The 17,827-nt window shown below is 52.6% G+C and overlaps 1 protein-coding gene across 1 annotated transcript in view; it reads left to right on the plus strand.

Moving 5' to 3' along the window:
* The window catches only part of FRAS1 (Fraser extracellular matrix complex subunit 1), a gene marked incomplete at its 3' end in the record, with an annotated part of 113,990 nt that extends 96,165 nt beyond the window's left edge, over positions 1-17,825 (plus strand). Inside the window, 27 exon segments of the mRNA XM_017738949.1 lie at positions 1,394-1,518; positions 2,851-2,991; positions 3,581-3,808; positions 4,083-4,196; positions 5,199-5,349; positions 5,853-6,012; positions 6,288-6,450; positions 6,678-6,924; positions 7,495-7,839; positions 8,096-8,256; positions 8,623-8,770; positions 8,867-9,072; positions 9,536-9,692; positions 10,257-10,457; positions 11,077-11,264; positions 11,427-11,702; positions 11,879-12,111; positions 12,388-12,548; positions 13,310-13,524; positions 14,533-14,683; positions 14,984-15,091; positions 15,261-15,420; positions 15,796-15,912; positions 16,020-16,186; positions 16,505-16,710; positions 16,999-17,145; positions 17,742-17,825. Coding sequence (XP_017594438.1) covers positions 1,394-1,518; positions 2,851-2,991; positions 3,581-3,808; positions 4,083-4,196; positions 5,199-5,349; positions 5,853-6,012; positions 6,288-6,450; positions 6,678-6,924; positions 7,495-7,839; positions 8,096-8,256; positions 8,623-8,770; positions 8,867-9,072; positions 9,536-9,692; positions 10,257-10,457; positions 11,077-11,264; positions 11,427-11,702; positions 11,879-12,111; positions 12,388-12,548; positions 13,310-13,524; positions 14,533-14,683; positions 14,984-15,091; positions 15,261-15,420; positions 15,796-15,912; positions 16,020-16,186; positions 16,505-16,710; positions 16,999-17,145; positions 17,742-17,825 — 4,760 coding nt within the window.
* Between the last annotated feature and the right edge of the window lie 2 nt (positions 17,826-17,827).

Raw genomic sequence — 17,827 nt, forward strand, 5'->3', positions numbered from 1 at the left:
ACTGAGTTTAACAGGAAGCAATGCTGGGCTATGTTGGTTGTGCTGGATAATGAACTCTGGTTGTTCAGGGAGGGGGCTTGGTCAGTCCTGTGGAACTCAGCAAATAATTACCTGCACATGTGATCTGAATTTCAGAGCTGCCTTTTGTGCCTGCTGACACTGTGAGTGTGCTGCCCCTCTCTGATGAATTAATCTAAATCTATGCTGTCACATAATATACTCCTCTGATTTTATTATACTCATCTAAGATTATATTTCTTCTTAGCTGTAGATTTCTCATTAACATGAGAGTAAAGTGGAAATATCTGCTGTGTGTTTTCAAGATGCAGACAGTCCCTGTACAGCTCAGTTTTAGCGTGTGGTTTGCCTCATCTTCTCACCAAAAACGTGTTGAAAGGGCAGGAATAATGAATGAGTTATAATAAGCAAAACCCCCACTGAGAGTAAATTAAAAACTTGCAATATTTTTGTCTAAATTGCAAACTAAACAGTGAATCTTGTACTTTGGAGACTTGCATTAAGGATTTTATTCCTCCTGTTATTTAAAATGTGATGATCATTCTGATTTCTGTGCTTTTTCATGTGTGAGGGACTAAGAAAGATACAGAGTCACAGACCAGGAAGGAGTTGTAATCATGATTTAAATGACCTAAACCTAAGGAGGGAGTACTGAAGTGAGAGAGAACCCAAACCTTTACAGCTAATGAGCTCTGAGGAAATCTTAGCTGATCATTCAATTTTGGCTCATTTATTTAAATCAGATCCTGATGTCTTTTGTAGTGTGGCCAATCCTTGTCACCAGCCATTTAGTGTGATATATTGGTAGCAAACTTCTTGTCAGGGTGTTTGTTGACAACAGCAGTAAAACTGTTGAACACAGCAACGAGATTTAAAAAGCTCAAGTGCTTTTTAAAATGCTTGTCAGGTGCCTTTCTGTGGCGGTGTCACACCTAATGGCCTGTAAAGATGTTGCTATAAATCAGTGCTGAAAAAGGGACTTTGTCTGTTCTAAATGCAGGGGTACACTTGGAAAGCATTTTGGAAAACTGCTGTGAGGCCAGAAGATCTTTAGCTCATCCTCAGTGATGCCATGGTTGGGTTAGTCCTGCCCAGCAGTGACAATCCAAGTGTTACATTGACCGTTTTTCTCCCAGCTTCTCTCCCCCTCTGCCCTGGGAGGCCCACTCCCAACAGGATGAGGTCAAAAGAAGCCTGGACTTCTTTCGGAGAAGGAGATTTTTAGGAGGCTCTGTGCCAGCTAAATCCCTGGCTCAGCTGAGGACTTGGAGCAGAACCAGCCAAAACTGAGTCCTTATGGCTAAATATGTCCTGCTTCCTGTATTTTTTCTCTGCCTTTCTGTTGCACATTTGCCCCCTATTGTTCATTTTCCAGGGACAAGAATTAGTTCCTTCAGCCAGGCAGACTTGGCCTCTGGCAGCATCCAGTACCTCCACACCAGTGACACGGAAAAGCACACGGATGCCTTCACCTTTTCTGTGTCTGACGGGACAAACGAGGTCAGTCCCAGCGTGGCTTTTGCCTGAGTAGGAACGTGCTGTGGGCAGAGGGGGCTGCTCTTCCTTCTCCTGCTGTGAGAGTTCCCACATCCCTCAGGGCAGGGAGTGAGCCCTGTGCAGGGAACAGGGAACCACGTGGCCTCGTGGCACTGGCTCACCAAGATCTGAGTGCCTGGTTTTCAGCTGCTTGCCAACTGCTCCTGGAGCTCAGCTTTGATCCAGTGCACTGACAGTGTGGTGATGATAGTCAGGCCCTGGAGAAATGCCTTTTTCCTGCTTTCTGAAAGAGGAAAAGCATAGCTGCACATAGAGGGAGAGGGGGAAAACCGAATGAGAGAGGGAGGGAAAGTGGATGTCCACAAATATCACAGAAAGAGGGAGAATTAATTAGTGGGGAGGGATAGACATCTCTCCCCCTCTGCCCTGGGAGGCCCACTCCCAACAGGATGAGGTCAAAAGAAGCCTGGACTTCTTTCGGAGAAGGAGATTTTTAGGAGGCTCTGTGCCAGCTAAATCCCTGGCTCAGCTGAGGACTTGGAGCAGAACCAGCCAAAACTGAGTCCTTATGGCTAAATATGTCCTGCTTCCTGTATTTTTTCCCTGCCTTTCTGTTGCACATTTGCCCCCTATTGTTCATTTTCCAGGGACAAGAATTAGTTCCTTCAGCCAGGCAGACTTGGCCTCTGGCAGCATCCAGTACCTCCACACCAGTGACACGGAAAAGCACACGGATGCCTTCACCTTTTCTGTGTCTGACGGGACAAACGAGGTCAGTCCCAGCGTGGCTTTTGCCTGAGTAGGAACGTGCTGTGGGCAGAGGGGGCTGCTCTTCCTTCTCCTGCTGTGAGAGTTCCCACATCCCTCAGGGCAGGGAGTGAGCCCTGTGCAGGGAACAGGGAACCACGTGGCCTCGTGGCACTGGCTCACCAAGATCTGAGTGCCTGGTTTTCAGCTGCTTGCCAACTGCTCCTGGAGCTCAGCTTTGATCCAGTGCACTGACAGTGTGGTGATGATAGTCAGGCCCTGGAGAAATGCCTTTTTCCTGCTTTCTGAAAGAGGAAAAGCATAGCTGCACATAGAGGGAGAGGGGGAAAACCGAATGAGAGAGGGAGGGAAAGTGGATGTCCACAAATATCACAGAAAGAGGGAGAATTAATTAGTGGGGAGGGATAGACACGGTCGCGTTCACATGATCTGGGCTTAGCTGCTCAGATTTATTCACTAGACAAGGCTGAAATGAAGTGACCAAACTGGGGATCGCTGTGCTCTTGTGATGAAGTCACACTCTTGGAAGGCTGAATTCATCGAGAGAGGCTTTTCCTCCTGTCCCAGGTGAGCCAGATGTTTGACATCACCATAAACCCCGTGGATGACTCCTTACCCATAGTGCAAAGCTTTGGGATGACAGTTCAGGAAGGGGTGAGAAAAACCATCACCGAGTTTGAGCTCAAAGCAACAGATGCTGACACAGAGGTAAGGCAGGACCCCCCTGGCCTCCTCCCTCCCCTCTTCTGCTGCACAGCTGGGCTATCAGGAAAATGGGCTTGTGTTCAAAGACTTATGGCCTTGACACTGAATTTATGACTAGCACGGATGAAAATGGCATTTCCTCTTCTTTCTGGGTCTGGCCAGAGGCTGAGCTGTCTAATGTTGGCTCTGCCTCGCTGCTACCTCCCTGCAGCAAGAGATCTGGCTGCCTAAGCCAAAATCCTGCCCCAGAGGTTTTTGCTGCTTCCGCCCTGGCAGAAGTGCAAGGGACACATTGCCTGGAATGGCTGCAGGGCTGGGGGCTGCTCTTGTGTTCATGGAGCTGTCTCAGACCAGCTGAATAGGTAGTTTGGTGGGATGTGCCTTGTTTTGTAGGGAGCCACGTTGGGAGAGGGATAAGGACAGGGCAGGGCTCGGGGCAATCAGGAACGTGCTGGGTTAGCCCCGGCTGGAAACAGTGACACAGGAAGCCGCCTGGGCAGGCTCCCTGTCCAGGCTTCCTGAGCTGGAAGGACAGGCCTGGCCTGGTGCTGAGGTCGTGTCCCCAGCTTTGCCCCTCCGTGTGCGGGTGCAGGTCGCGTCCATCACGTTCCGGGTGGTGCAGCCGCCCCGGCATGGGCTGATCGAGCGCAGCGGCCGCGGGCAGCGGCCCCTCCAGGCCACCACCTTCACCATGGATGACATCTACCAGAACCGCATCAGCTACAGCCACGACGGCGGCAGCGCACTCAGGGACCGCTTCACCTTCACCGTGTCCGACGGCACCAACCCCCTCTTCGTGGTGCAGGACGGCGGGAAGAAGGTCAGGGAGGAGAAGGGATGGGAGGGGGTCTTGTGAGCTCATAGGGAGCTGCCTCCTCTCAGAGCAGGGGGCTGAGCTGCTGTGGCTGCACTGAAGGCAAGAGCTGAGTGTTCTCAGTTACCTGGTGCCTTTGCTCCTTCCCCTCCCTGCCCTCTGTGTGTGCAAACTCACCCAGGACCTTGATCCCGGCAGAGTTGGAGGGAGCCAAGCTGGTGAAGTGGTGGGTGAGGCTCTGACTCCCAAAGTAACACCCATCTCCCTGAACTTCTGGCAGGTTGTGACCGCAGCACCACAGCGCTTCCAGGTGGACATCGTCCCTGTGGATGACGGGACACCCAGGGTTGTCACCAACCTGGGCCTGCAGTGGCTGGAGTACACGGATGGCAAGGTAACACCTGCCTGGGCTCAGCTTGGGCTGCTTCTCAGGCTGTTCCTGGAGAGGAGGCTTCGCAGGGAAACATCCTGATCCTTCAGCACTTTTATTATTGTGATGGACAATACACACCCCAGGGTATATTTTTAGCTTTGCTGATGGTGGAGATATCTTGATGATGTGCTGCAGCAGCTGTGGAAGAGATACATGGCTTTCCAAGGATATGGTGCAGGAATTTCTTGCTATAACATGCCTTTGTTTTGCAAAAGTCCAAACAAAACCCCAGGCAACTCTCAGCTTGTTTTTGAGGAGCCAGCATTAACTGCAAAGAAACACTTTGGTTCTTCCCAGAAAAACATGAGTGGAAGATGCTGTAGTAAGAAATTGTATTAAGAAATGGCTATCTCAGCTCAAATTCCTCACTTCAGGAAAAGCACTCCCGCAGCCTCGAGCAGCTCAATTTTCTCTCTTTCTCCTGCTGTTATAAACATTTTGTTGTTGAAGAGAAAGCAAATTGTGGTGGAACTGAGTCAGATCCGTGCGAGAGCATTTGAAAGAGGCTCTCGTGGAGCTCACCAGAGCTGTGTGAACTGTCCTGAGCGAGTCTTTCAATCCGAGGCTGTCTGCAAATGGTTTTTTGCCAAGCAGGGCCTCACCTGAGCATCAGCACAGCTCGTGGAATAGAGGCTTCCAGGTGAAACCCAAAGATTAGTCCTAGACTTTAGTCCCAGCTAGATAGGGCTTGGCAGCTGCTTCGGATTTGCTTTTCTTTGAGCCACATTTGTCTTTTTAATTAAACTAACCCGATGTGAGGCAAAATTTGAACCCTTCTTGTGTTGTCAAACACCTTGTGGGATGTCTCTCTGTTCAAGGCTGCTCTGTGCTTTCATATCCTGAGATTTTCCCTCATGGAGAACTGTTTTGACAGAGGGATGGTTGGGCTTTTCGTGCGAACAGTCAATCAGACTTGCACTGCTGGAGCTTCAGTTTTACTCCCTTGGTTTGGCTTTAATCCAGGCCACCAATCTCATCACTAAGAAGGAATTACTGACGACAGATCCTGACACAGATGACAAACAGCTGATCTACGAGATAACAACCGGTCCCAGGAATGGTCATGTGGAGAACAAGCTGAAACCAGGGACAGCTGTGACCACCTTTACGCAGGGTATGGAGCCGGGCCGTGTCCTGCTGCCTTTTTCCTTCAGTTGATTCCGTTTGTTAAAATAAGGAAAAAATAGGGGGAAGGGGAGAAGAAAAGGAGCAGATCTCCAAAGTGTGTTGAAAATAAACATTGAACTTTGCTGTCGGTTGCAGAAATCCTGTAATTGCTTATAGATGCCAACCTGAGTCCTGTAGCCACAGCCAGATTCTCCAGACTTGTTAGAGCTGGAGATGTGACTCGGGGCAGTAAAGGGGGCTTGTAGATCTTGCAAGTGCATCTGATCATCACAAGGTCTGGTAGATGTGCAGCCAGCTGTGCAGAGTCAGCAGTGTGGGGAAAGTTCACTCTTGTGGGGCCGAGGGAAGGGGAGGTGAGGGGGGTAACTGCTTCCTGTGCCACTGTGATCCCCGATCCCTGTGGCCATGTGGAGCCGTGCCTCCGCACTGCTCATCTACAAAACTGCCTTTGGATTTCTGTGCTGACTCATTGGATGTCCCTCCTGGCAGAGGACGTGAACCAGGGCCTCATTTGGTACGTGATGCATGAGGAGAAGGTTCAGGAGACCATGGACAGCTTTCAGTTCCTAGTGAAGGACGGCAAACCCAACGTGGTCAGCGGCAATGTCTTCCACATCCAGTGGTCCCTCCTCAGCTTTACACACACCAGGTAAGTGGCACGGGGGTCACAGCACCTAGCTGAGCTGGAGCTGGGCTCTTACCTGAGCTCCCTACAGCGTGGAAATGAAATTCTGTCCGTGAGGAGAGGGGCCTGCTGGGCTAAACCACAGGGCAGCTGCCCTATGCCCAAACCCCCGGTTATTATTGTGCCTCGGATTTTCCATGGAGGCCACGCTCACCCTGAGTCTGTGGTGCTCAGTGTCACACAACCACACAGGGTTTGCTCCCCAGCCTGTTATTTGTGTGTGCTTGATCCCTTTCTAGCTACAAGGTCAGGGAGAGCACTGGCTCTGTGAGCATCACCGTGAGGCGGATCGGGAACCTCAACCAGTACAGCATTGTCCTGTGCCGCACCGAGCAGGGAACAGCCACTGCTGGATCCGGATCACAGCCTGGAGAGCAGGACTACATGGAGTATGCAGGGCAGGTAGGTGGGGACACAGGAAAGGGACGGCCTGACCATACCTGCCACCAAGCCCGGAGGAAAGAATGGGTGAAAAGTGATAAAAGCGCCAAGGAGGGTGTCTTTCATTTGTAAAATCCTGTGCGTTATTTGCTGTCAGAAGAGGGAGCGACTCAGGCCAGGGTGAGACAGGAAGGACGGGACGCTCCAGACCCCAGTCCAAGGACAGCAGCCGGATTGCTGCCTTCCAGGTGCAGTTCGAGGAGCGGGAGGACACCAAGGCCTGCACCATCGGCATCAACGACGACGATGTGTTCGAGGGCACGGAGAGCTTTTCCGTGGAGCTCAGCATGCCGGCCTACGCCCTGCTGGGCAACGTCACCCGGGCCACCGTCACCATCGCGGACCCCGAGGACGAGCCCACGCTGCAGTTCGACAGGAGCACGTTCCGCGTCAGCGAGAGCGCCGGCTTCCTCTCGGCTCCTGTGGAACGGAAAGGTGCGTCGGGCCGCGCAGGACGGCGTGCTGAGCCCCGCGGGAGGGACACATGCCGAGGGGGAACCCTCATGGCAGAGAGGGAGCCCTTGGGCTTTGCCTGCTTATGGTTTTGGGGTGTTCTCTGATGTTTTGGAAGAGGTTCTGTCAATGGCAAGCAGCACACAGGGCACTGTTGTTTATTTTTTTTATCTTCCCTGCCTCTGCTGTTAAAGCTTCTTGGGTTTGGATTCATTTCAACTCCCAGCACGAGCAGGAGCAAACCCTTGTATTTGCAGCCTCTTGGTGATCTAGAGGGTGTTTTATGTGGACCCTGTCACTGGGCTTTAATAGGCAAGTGTTCCTTAATAGGCAAGTGCCACCAGTTTCCTGAGTGTGGATTAGGAACATGCCTGGAATTCAGGTCTAAGGTGGCTGCTATGCAAGTTCAGGAGCAGGGATAGTGTTCTTTTTCATTTCTCACCCTCTTTTCTGAATGCTGCTTTATTATTGAAGTGAACAGTGTCTCCACCAAATAGATTAAAAGTATTTCCACTTTTAAAAGAATTACGGAGTTTTCCTGTTGCTTCCTAGGGGATGCCAGCAGCACTGTGTCTGCTATCTGCTACACCGTCCCCAAATCAGCCAAGGGCAGCAGCCTTTACATGCTGGAATCCGGCTCCGACTTCAAGTCCCGGGGGCTGGCGGATGAGAACCGCCTCATTTTGGGGCCGGGTGTCACCGTGGTGACCTGTGATGTCACTCTGATCGATGACAGTGAATATGAAGAGGATGAGGAGTTCGAGGTGGTGCTGGCCGACGCCTCGGACAACGCCCGCATTGGCAGCCGGGCTTCAGCCAACGTGGTCATCACCGGTCCCAATGACGCCTCCACGGTGTTCCTGGGGAACGCCACCTTTACCGTCAGCGAGGCTGCAGGTGAAGAGCAGGGGTTCGTGTTGGGGTGCTCACTGTGGAAGCTTTCACCAGGAAGATGTGTCACAAGGAGCAATTCAGGGCACAGCAGAACTGTCAGAGAAGTGCAGAGGGGCTCTGTGGTTCCCTCTGCACCGAGGGGGAGGCTGGGGGCCGGGGCAGTGCTGAAGGGAGAAGGCTGTGCTGAAGGGAAAGGAGTGGGTTTGTGGTACGTGGCTGCTCTCTCAGCTTGTTCTCTCTTGTGCCTCTGTTGGCGCAGGACACATTGAGATTCCAGTGCTGCGGCAGGGACCTGACCTCTCCACGCCCACATCGGTGTGGTGTGCCACTCGGACATCAGACCCGCCCTCGGCCAGCCCGGGAGTCGATTACGTCCCCAGCTCCAGGAAAATAGAGTTCAGGCCAGGCAAGACAGAAGAGGTGAGGAGCCACTTGGACTCCTGCTGAGTCTGCTTTGCTTGGTGGCAGTTGTCTTGCGTTTCTGCGCAGATCTGCCATTTGTTTTGGAAATCCTCTCAGGGCCACTTGAGAACTGTTAATGAGTCTGCTAGGCACAGACTCCCACCCTGTCAGCACTCCAGGCAGGGGGGATTTGATCATGCCACATCTTCCCAAAGACGGCAGCCTGTTCTCTGAAATTATATGCTGGATTTATCTAGAACATTGTTTACATTGATTAATGGATTCAGAAAACATAATGACAGAATGGCTTTACGCTAGACTCCCAAATGTGAGTGCTGGGAAGGACGAAAGCTTTGTACCTCCAGCAGCAGGATTTCCCCCCAGTTCTGCCCCCTGACAATCCTGGATGATGCTCAGTACCCAGTGATAGAAGGGCTGGAGACTTTTGTTGTTTACCTCAGCTCCCCCCACGGAGCCGAGCTGGCAAAGCCGTTCCAAGCCATCGTGGCCATCAATGACATCTTCCAAGATGGTAAGTTATCCCTGGCAGCTGTATCTGTTCCATTCCCACCTCTTGGCTCCCTGTGGATCCTCAACACTGCTTGGCTCTGTTTCTGCCCCCCTGCAGTGCCCAGCATGCAGTTCACCAAGGCCACCTACATGGCCAAGGAGAAGGAGGGGACCCTGCACATCCCCATCTTCCGCACGGGGGACCTGAGCTACGAGTCCTCTGTCAGGTGCTACACCCGGAGCCAGACAGCACAGGTCATGGAGGACTTCATGGAGAGGAGGGATGCAGAGGAGTCTCGCATCACTTTCCTCAAAGGGGAGAAGGTGAGCTGGACCTGCCTTGTGGAGGAACCAAGAACCATTGCTGAGAGAAGTTCACATCTCCTCCTTGCCTCTGTGTCATCAGAGGGAGCTGACAGAGTTGTCCAGGCTGCTTTCAGATGACACAAATTCTTGTCCTGGCAGTATGACCCACTCTGAAGGGGTTGTGTGTTTCACGATTAAACTGGTTAAATTGTGAAATGCAAATCTGATGCGTCAGGAGGACTCGGGATTGTTGTACAGAGAGCTGTGGGTTTGTGGAAGGAGATGTTTTTGCTGCTGTGTCTCATCATGTAACAGCATGGTTTGTCCACACTGAAGTAGCAGCCCTAAAACCAGAAGGGTTTCTTCTGGGATGGACGGCACTCTGATGTGAAACCCTGGATGGGGAAGTACAGCCTGGCCTTCACGTGGCTTTATCAGATTTATCAGTGATTGCTGCTTTCTCCCCTTCGCTTGGCTTTAGGTGAAGAACTGCAGTGTTCATGTCACTGATGACTCTGCCTTTGAACCAGAAGAGCAGTTCCAGGTCTATCTGGGTAGCCCGCTTGGAAACCATTGGAGCGGAGCTCGGATTGGGAAGATGGACGTGGCCACCATAACTGTCACCAACGACGAGGACGGTGAGTGAGGCTGCTCAGCAAGGATGTCATGGTGGTTCCAAGGGAGTTGGCACAGTCCCATCAGTGCAGTACACGTGGATGCCTTCGGTGCCACGGTCACAGCCCTGGGTGCAGGTCACTGGTGTGCACTGGGCTGGGCCGAAGGGAAGAGTTGAATAACAGTGCTTGGACCCGCCGCCTCTCTGTTTCCCATTCCCCTGCAGCTGGAGTTGCTGTGCTTCCCCTGGGAGATGTTCCCCTCCCTCCACAGTGTCACAATCTGGAGAGAACTGTAGGGGAGAAGAGGGATGCCAGGTCCCTCTGGTGTGACAGCCTGCAGGGGTGGAGCACCAGCACGTCGCAAGGGTTTGGGGGTGTGTGGGAGGCAGGGACAGGAGAATCATTTGCCATCCTCTGTAGCCCAACACGCTCGTTAGGTTTTGCCCTAAGTCACACCCAAATCTTTTTGGCCCCTGCTTTGAGGAGCCCCCTGCTCTGAGGGTGTGTAGATGAGTCCGAAAGGAGCTGAGCTGAACCAGTCAGGGGTGCAAACCTTGGGCTTTTCCCTCACTGCTCTTCCTGCAGCCCCCACCATCGAGTTCGAAGAGGCCGCGTACCAGGTGCGGGAGCCACCGGGCCCGGAGGGAGTGGCTGTGCTGAACGTGCCGGTGGTCCGCAGGGGGGACCAGAACAGGACCTCCAAGGTGCGCTGCAGCACCCGCGACGGCTCGGCGCAGGCCGGCGTGGATTACTACCCCAAGAGTCGGATGCTCAAGTTCAGCCCAGGTAAAGGGGCCTCACAGGGAGGGTTACAGGTGGGGCTGCGACCAGGGACATTTTGTGTGCGTCAGGATATCCAGGAGATTTGGGGAGAGCCACTTTTTGCATGAGGTTTGCTGTAATTTTATTTCTCAGAAAAGCTGACATGTTAAATGAAGGGTGATCAGATCAGAGGAAGAAGCACTGGTACCTGGCAAAGTCCTCCTCAGGGAATGTAGGGCTGTGAACACCTCAGACTGTGTTGCTGGACCAAGAAGCCTTCACCAAACAGCTCTGCACACCAGTCTGAGGGAGAGCAGGGATGGGAATGTGCTTTGCATCCCAGATTTTTCTTCCAGACAGCTAATACAAGACAGTCATTATTAATCCTCAGATGGCATCTGTTAGTAAATCTATCACCAGATCGATTGGATCAGTTGTCATAGCTGGAGTTTTATGTTTAGAGTAGACTCCTATGGATAAATTATTAGCAGCAATGAGTGGAAATAAAATTTATAATGTGTATTTTATCATAATGTCTCCGTGGTCACAGCCTAGAGCAGCTGCACAGGGTTTGTATGAGAACTTGAGAGCAGTCTCTGATGATGAATTGAGTTCTCTGTTTTTCTTGCACTCACTCCCACAGGTGTGGCCCTCATCATGTTTAAGGTGGAGATCATGTCCAACGAAGACCGGGAATGGCACGAGTCCTTTTCTCTGGTGCTGGGCCCAGATGACCCGGTGGAAGCAGTTCTTGGAGACACCAGCACTGCCACAGTGACTATTTTGGATCAGGAGGCGGCAGGGAGCCTGATTCTCCCAGCACCTCCCGTGGTGAGTGGATGTGATTTAGTGCCCTTCAAGGACAGACTGGCAACCGCAGTGGGATTTCTGAAATAAAATGTAAAGCTGTAGTGGCAACATGAGAGGGAAGGATGGCTTTTTCCACCCTTTCCCTCATCCCCAGCTGAGTGCTGCTCTCTTGCCTCCACACAGGTCGTCACCCTGGCTGACTACGACCGCGTGGAAGAAGTGACCAAGGAGGGTGTTAAGAAATCCCCTTCCCCAGGCTACCCCCTCATCTGCGTCACTCCCTGTGACCCTCACTTCCCCAAGTACGCCCTCATGAAGGAGCGCTGCAGAGAGGCTGGGATCAACCAGTCTTCCATACAGTTCAGCTGGGAAGTGGCAGCCCCCACGGACGGGAACGGAGCCCGGTCGCCTTTTGAGACCATCACGGACAACACCCCCTTCACCAGCGTCAACCACAGGGTAGGCGGAGAGGCACTGGCATGGCAGGGCTGCAGGGGCGCAGAGATTCCAGCCTAAAATCTCCTCGGATCTGGGACTTGGTGTGAGGCATGGGTGCTAGGGCTTAGAAAATACAGCACTGTTTTTCCTTAAGCCTGCTGGAAGCACTACTGGTTTCCTCCTCCTCGTTCCCTCAGGTGCTGGACAGCATCTACTTCAGCCGGCGGTTCCACGTGCGCTGCGTGGCCAAGGCTGTGGACAAGGCTGGCCACGTGGGGACGCCCCTGAGGAGCAACGTGGTGACCATAGGCACAGACAGTGCCATCTGTCACACGCCCGTGGTCGCGGGGACAGCCCGAGGGTTCCAGGCACAGTCGTTCATTGCCACGCTCAAGTACGTGGATGTGAAGCACAAGGAGCATCCCAACAGGTATGAGCCTAGCCAAGGGCGAGTGCAGCTCTTCACCAGCCCCCCTGGCGTTACAGAGGTGCCTGGGCTCACAAGGACAACACATCCCTTCTGCTGAGGGGGTGCCCTTCCCCTCAGGAATTGGGAGTTGGTGGGACAGCTTAAGGAGCAGATGTGTAGCTGGGGAAATCCAGCTCAAACTAAACATCAGGCTCACCTGCCGGGGCTCTGCTGCTGTAGGGATCCTGTGCCTGCCCGGCTGCTCCCTCCTGCTGTCTCATGTGCTGCTTGTTCCAGGATCCACATCTCGGTGCAGATCCCCCACCAGGATGGAATGCTGCCCCTCATCTCCACGCTGCCGCTGCACAACCTGCATTTCCTTCTCTCTGAGTCCATCTACAGGCACCAGCACGTCTGCTCCAACCTGGTCACTGTCAGAGACCTCAGAGGCATCTCAGGTAGCATTCAGTGCCAGCCTTTGCTTCCTGAACATGGAAGCCTGGAAAGAAATGCGAGAGGGCAGCTTTGTCTTCCTCTGGGCTCTCTTGACATGATGTAAATGACAATGAATCTTCCTGGTCTAACAGCAGTGACCAGAGTTACCCCGTTGGAGATGGGATTCCAGGCATGGGAATGTTTGAGGAAATTGTAGGCTGTAGGTTCACACTGTGCCGGTGATTTTCTGCTTTTCAAATCTGTCTTGTGATATCCACACGGGTGGAGAGGGATCTGCAGGGCTGGATCGCTGTGTCTGGGTCACCGAGGTCTCCCACGGGGCAACAAAACCAATTCACTGCTGAAGGAAATGTCAGAGCTGAAAAGAACAGGCAGACTGTGTCTCTGACACTCCGGGCAATGAGATCCATGCTAGATCCATGGTGGGCAGCGAGTTGTACTTGGTTCTGATAATTCCATACTCAACCTGTTCCTCATTTCTTAAAGGTTAACTTCAACCTTGAATAAATAGGTCCATAAGTTTGATTTTTAGGATGCTTACCCCATTCCTGTAACCTTTTCCTCTGTGAAGACCTGAGTATGTCCAGTTTGACCTCCAGAATAATGAAGGGAGAGGAGCTCCCATGATTCAGGAGTGAAACAAGACCTCCATACTTGGCCTCAGGCTGTTTAAAATCGGGAGGGATCAGTGTCCTGATGTCTCTCACTCCAGAGGCAGGGTTCCTGGATGAAGGGATCAGTGTCCTGATGTCTCTCACTCCAGAGGCAGGGTTCCTGGACGAGGTGACCCACGACAGCTTCGTGCTGGGCCCGGGCTACGACCGCCCCTACCAGCTGGACCCTGCAGTGAGGGAGCCCAAGAGCATCCAGCTGTACCAGCACCTCAACCTCAAGAGCTGCATCTGGACCTTCGACGCTTATTATGACATGACTGAATTAATTGATGTCTGTGGAGGCTCTGTCACTGCTGACTTCCAGGTGAGAGGCACATCCAGAGCTCTCCCACCTATACCAGCTCTCTCTCAGTTTCCGGGCACAGCTCTGCATTGGACTCAGGTGTTGCTGCTCTGCTCTGTAGAGGTGGAGCGTGGCTTTTCCCCCCTTTCACCTGGAAGAGAACAGTGCTGTGTGCACTTAATTCATTTATTTTCCTGGGGGTAACACAGGTTTTATTGTCTTAATCTTCAGAGCACCAGGAAAATATTACTTTTTTAATGTATGGCCACACTGGAAATACAAAACATTCTCAGCTGGGCTCTCTTCTTTTATAATTTTGACCATGCTCTCAGCCAATAGAAATGAGCAAAGGACAGAGCAGAGGCAGATCAGTCCATGCTCCACAACAGAGGGAGGTCACGGGATATTTTAACTAATTTCTTAATTAACAGACTGGCAGACCAAAAGCCAAAAGTGTCCTTTAAATGAGTGGCTTTGACTATTTGAGGTGTCTCACTGCCCTCTCGTGGCTGCATTATCCATGTGCATCCCACTCCATCTCTCTTAGGTTCTTGCATTCAATTCCCATTGCTATGGCCAGCATCATCTCTTCTAATTCCTGCCAGCCTGGACTACTTCATTAACTTTCCTTTTATAGCTCCAATTGCTTGCACAGATCCAGAGGAGCTACTTGGCCTGAACAACTGCCCAGTGGAGCATGTGGAGCCTGGCACCAGCCAGGCTGGAACATCTCCCTGAACCCTCTGGGGCCTGCAAAGTACAGCTGCACTCTGCAGATAATAAATGGAGAGCTGTGGGAGGCCTGAGCAAGCAGAATTGCTGCTTTTTAATTCACAGCCTTGGAAACTGGGGGGTTTTGAGGTGAAATTGTGCCCAGAGCTCCTTTGTCCCATGGCCCCAGCAAGCCTTAGCACTGCCCCTGAATTAAAGCACAGGTTTGTCTTAGGTACCTACACGTAAAGAATGTTCAGGGCCACCTCTGACTTCACTTGAAGGTGCATAACCCCCTTTTTGGGGTTTTGTTGCCAGGTAAGGGACTCTGCCCAGTCCTTCCTGACAGTCCATGTCCCTCTCTACGTGTCCTACATCTATGTGACGGCCCCGAGGGGCTGGGCTTCCCTGGAGCACCACACGGAGATGGAGTTCTCCTTCTTTTACGACACCGTTCTCTGGAGGACAGGTGAGCCTCAGGCACTCCAAGGGCTATGGAAGAAGTGGCTCCTTCATATTTTTCCCTTTAGTTCCTACACTGCCACCAGAGTCCTGAGGGAGGGGGGAACTCAGAATATTTCCTTCCCTTTATGCTTGCTGGGGGCTTAGGCAGCTAATGGATAATGGAGGAAGTGTGTAGCTGGCTCAGTGGAGGACGATCCCAACTAAACCCTGCCTTTTGGAGATCTCCCAAATGCTTCTGGGGCTGGCAGAGCCCAGGTGAGGGGCGAGTGTGCTGTGTGGGCTCCCAGTGCCGCTGTCCTTGCAGGGATCCAGACGGACAGCGTGCTCTCGGCCCGGCTGCAGATAATCCGCATCTACATCCGCGAGGATGGCCGGCTGGTCATCGAGTTCAAGACACAGGCCAAGTTCCGAGGTGAGGGCACTGATCCTGACAGGGACACAAACCAGGGTCACACACGGCTCTGCTCTGGCAGCACAGGCAGCACAACAAGTCCCTCTCCCCACCAGGAGGCCCTCTGTGCTGAGGTGCACGTGGGGCCTCTCCGTACGCTGCCTCCTGCCACCTCCTTGTCCTCCCCCAGGGCTGTTTGTCATGGAGCACCACAGCCTGCCAGATGTCAGGTCCTCTCTAATGACTCCAGAGCACCTGGGAGGGATCGAATTTGACCTGCAGCTGCTGTGGAGTGCTCAGACTTTTGACTCTCCCTACCAGCTCTGGAGAGCAACCAGCTCCTACAACAGGTGAGGGCTGGGGGCCAGTCCCCTTCAGCAGCTTCCCACAGCACTCCCTGTTCTCCCTGGTGACCTTCCAGCAGCCACAGCAATAGTGTGGAATGCTTAGGAGCTTGGTCACAGCTGGAGTATGTGGGGAGTTGCTGTCAGGGCTGGAACACGGTTCTATTGAGAGAAAAATCAGCTCAGCCTCTTGTAAAGGCATTTTTCCAGCAATGAAGCTTGTGGATGGACTGATCCCAGAGGTGACAGTGCATTTCAGAAGGTCACATTTGTCCCTCAGGGACTGCTGGATGACATTGCTGGGGCAAGAGAGAGATGCTGCCCTGGGTGAAGAGCTCAGAGCTCTCCTTGGTGACTGCAGGGTCTCCTGTCTGTTCCCAGGAAGGATTACTCTGGAGAATACACCATCTTCCTGATCCCCTGCACGGTGCAGCCCACGCAGCCGTGGGCAGAGCCTGGAGACAAGCCCCTGCCCTGCACAGCTCACGCTCCTGAGCGGTAAGGAGGCCCCAGCCCCATGGCAGCAGGGCAGGGTCAGCCCCTTTGGGGTGCACATGGATCCAGACCTCATCTCTCCTTTGTTTCCTTCCTCGTCCCAATTCCAGGTTTTTGATCCCAATTGCCTTCCAGCAGACAAACCGCCCAGTTCCAGTTGTTTACTCCCTGAACACGGAGTTTCAGCTCTGTAACAATGAGAAGGTGTTTCTAATGGACCCCACCAAATCCGAAATGTCTCTGGCAGAAATGGATTACAAAGGGGCTTTTTCCAAGGGTAGGATTTACATCTCCTGTTCTGCTTCTGCCCAGTGTTTCTGCCTTCACAGCTTCCATTTCTTGAAGAGGAAAGGGCAAAACCCAGCTGTGGCTTTGCCTCTTCCACAGCAACAAATGACATTTTGAGCATCTTACCGCCCTGTGAAACAACAACGTGCTCTGGCACCGTGTTTTGTCACCCCCACACACCAAGCCCTTCCCGAACAATCCAAACCCCTCTAAACCCAGAGCCACGTGTGGTCCAGCCCCTCTGGTTTTAGCAGCATTTCCCTGGTTGGGGAATTTCACCTGCCCCTCTTTGTCCCGACCTCCCCAGGGCAAATCCTGTATGGGCGTGTGCTCTGGCACCCGGAACAAAACCTCAACGCCGCTTACAAGCTGCAGCTGGAGAAGGTCTACCTGTGCACGGGCAGGGATGGCTACGTGCCGTTCTTCGACCCCACGGGCACCGTCTACAACGAGGGGCCCCAGTACGGCTGCATCCAACCCAACAAGTACCTGAAACACCGATTCCTCCTCCTGGTGAGTCCCCTGCTGCTGCTTCCCATTTGGGATTGTCTCTGGCGACGAGCAGATCGTGACTGCAAAGGGATGAGGGAAGAAACATGGTGGATGTTTAGCAATGCTGGTGCAAACTGTGAACGCAAGATCAGATTTTCCCTACTCTTTGTCCATGAGTGTTACTTAATCTACGCCTACGTGTAGGTGTGGAGATGGGACATTCGGATTAGATTCCTTGCACAGGTGTTACGTAGTGCCCAGCCTGCCTTGGGAAAGCAGCATTCCTCATGACACCTCTCTGACTTCCAGGACCGAAACCAGCCAGAAGTGACGGATAAGTATTTCCACGATGTGCCTTTTGACGCCCACTTTGCTTCCGAGCTGTCCGAGTTCCACTCGGTGAGCAGCATGCCTGGAGTCGATGGATTTACTCTCAAGGTGGATGCTCTCTATAAGGTATGTACCCAGTGCTTTTGGTAGCCCAAAACTGACATCTCTGTCCAGGACCTCCCAAACACTTGGTGTATTGTAGGCTCTGGGCCTTCAGAATTCAATTCTGACACAGGAAATGGAGATTCGGGTATCATTCTGGTAATTTAGGTTTTTTTTTTCCTGAGCACTCAGGAAAAAGCTGTTTAAAAACGTGTAAACTCATGTTTCTGAATGAATTATTGCCATTGGCAAAGGCTGGACACCTCACTGGGTGGTCAGTGTTACTTCAGCTGCTTAGAAAAACCCACTGAGCTGACTCGATCAGAAGCAGGACACAAAACACACCAGCTCTTGAGAGAATCACTTGGTGTAAAAGCCATCACTAACATTCCCTCTGTCCATGCTTTCCCTTGGGGAAAGGTGGAAGCTGGACACCAGTGGTACCTCCAAGTGATCTACGTGATCGGCCCGGAGGGCACGGCCGCTTCAGCTGCTTAGAAAAACCCACTGAGCTGACTCGATCAGAAGCAGGACACAAAACACACCAGCTCTTGAGAGAATCACTTGGTGTAAAAGCCATCACTAACATTCCCTCTGTCCATGCTTTCCCTTGGGGAAAGGTGGAAGCTGGACACCAGTGGTACCTCCAAGTGATCTACGTGATCGGCCCGGAGGGCACGGCCGGGCCCCGTGTCCAGCGCTCCCT

Source organism: Corvus brachyrhynchos, unplaced genomic scaffold (assembly GCF_000691975.1).
Source record: "Corvus brachyrhynchos isolate BGI_N302 unplaced genomic scaffold, ASM69197v1 scaffold597, whole genome shotgun sequence".
Lineage (NCBI taxonomy): Eukaryota > Metazoa > Chordata > Aves > Passeriformes > Corvidae > Corvus > Corvus brachyrhynchos.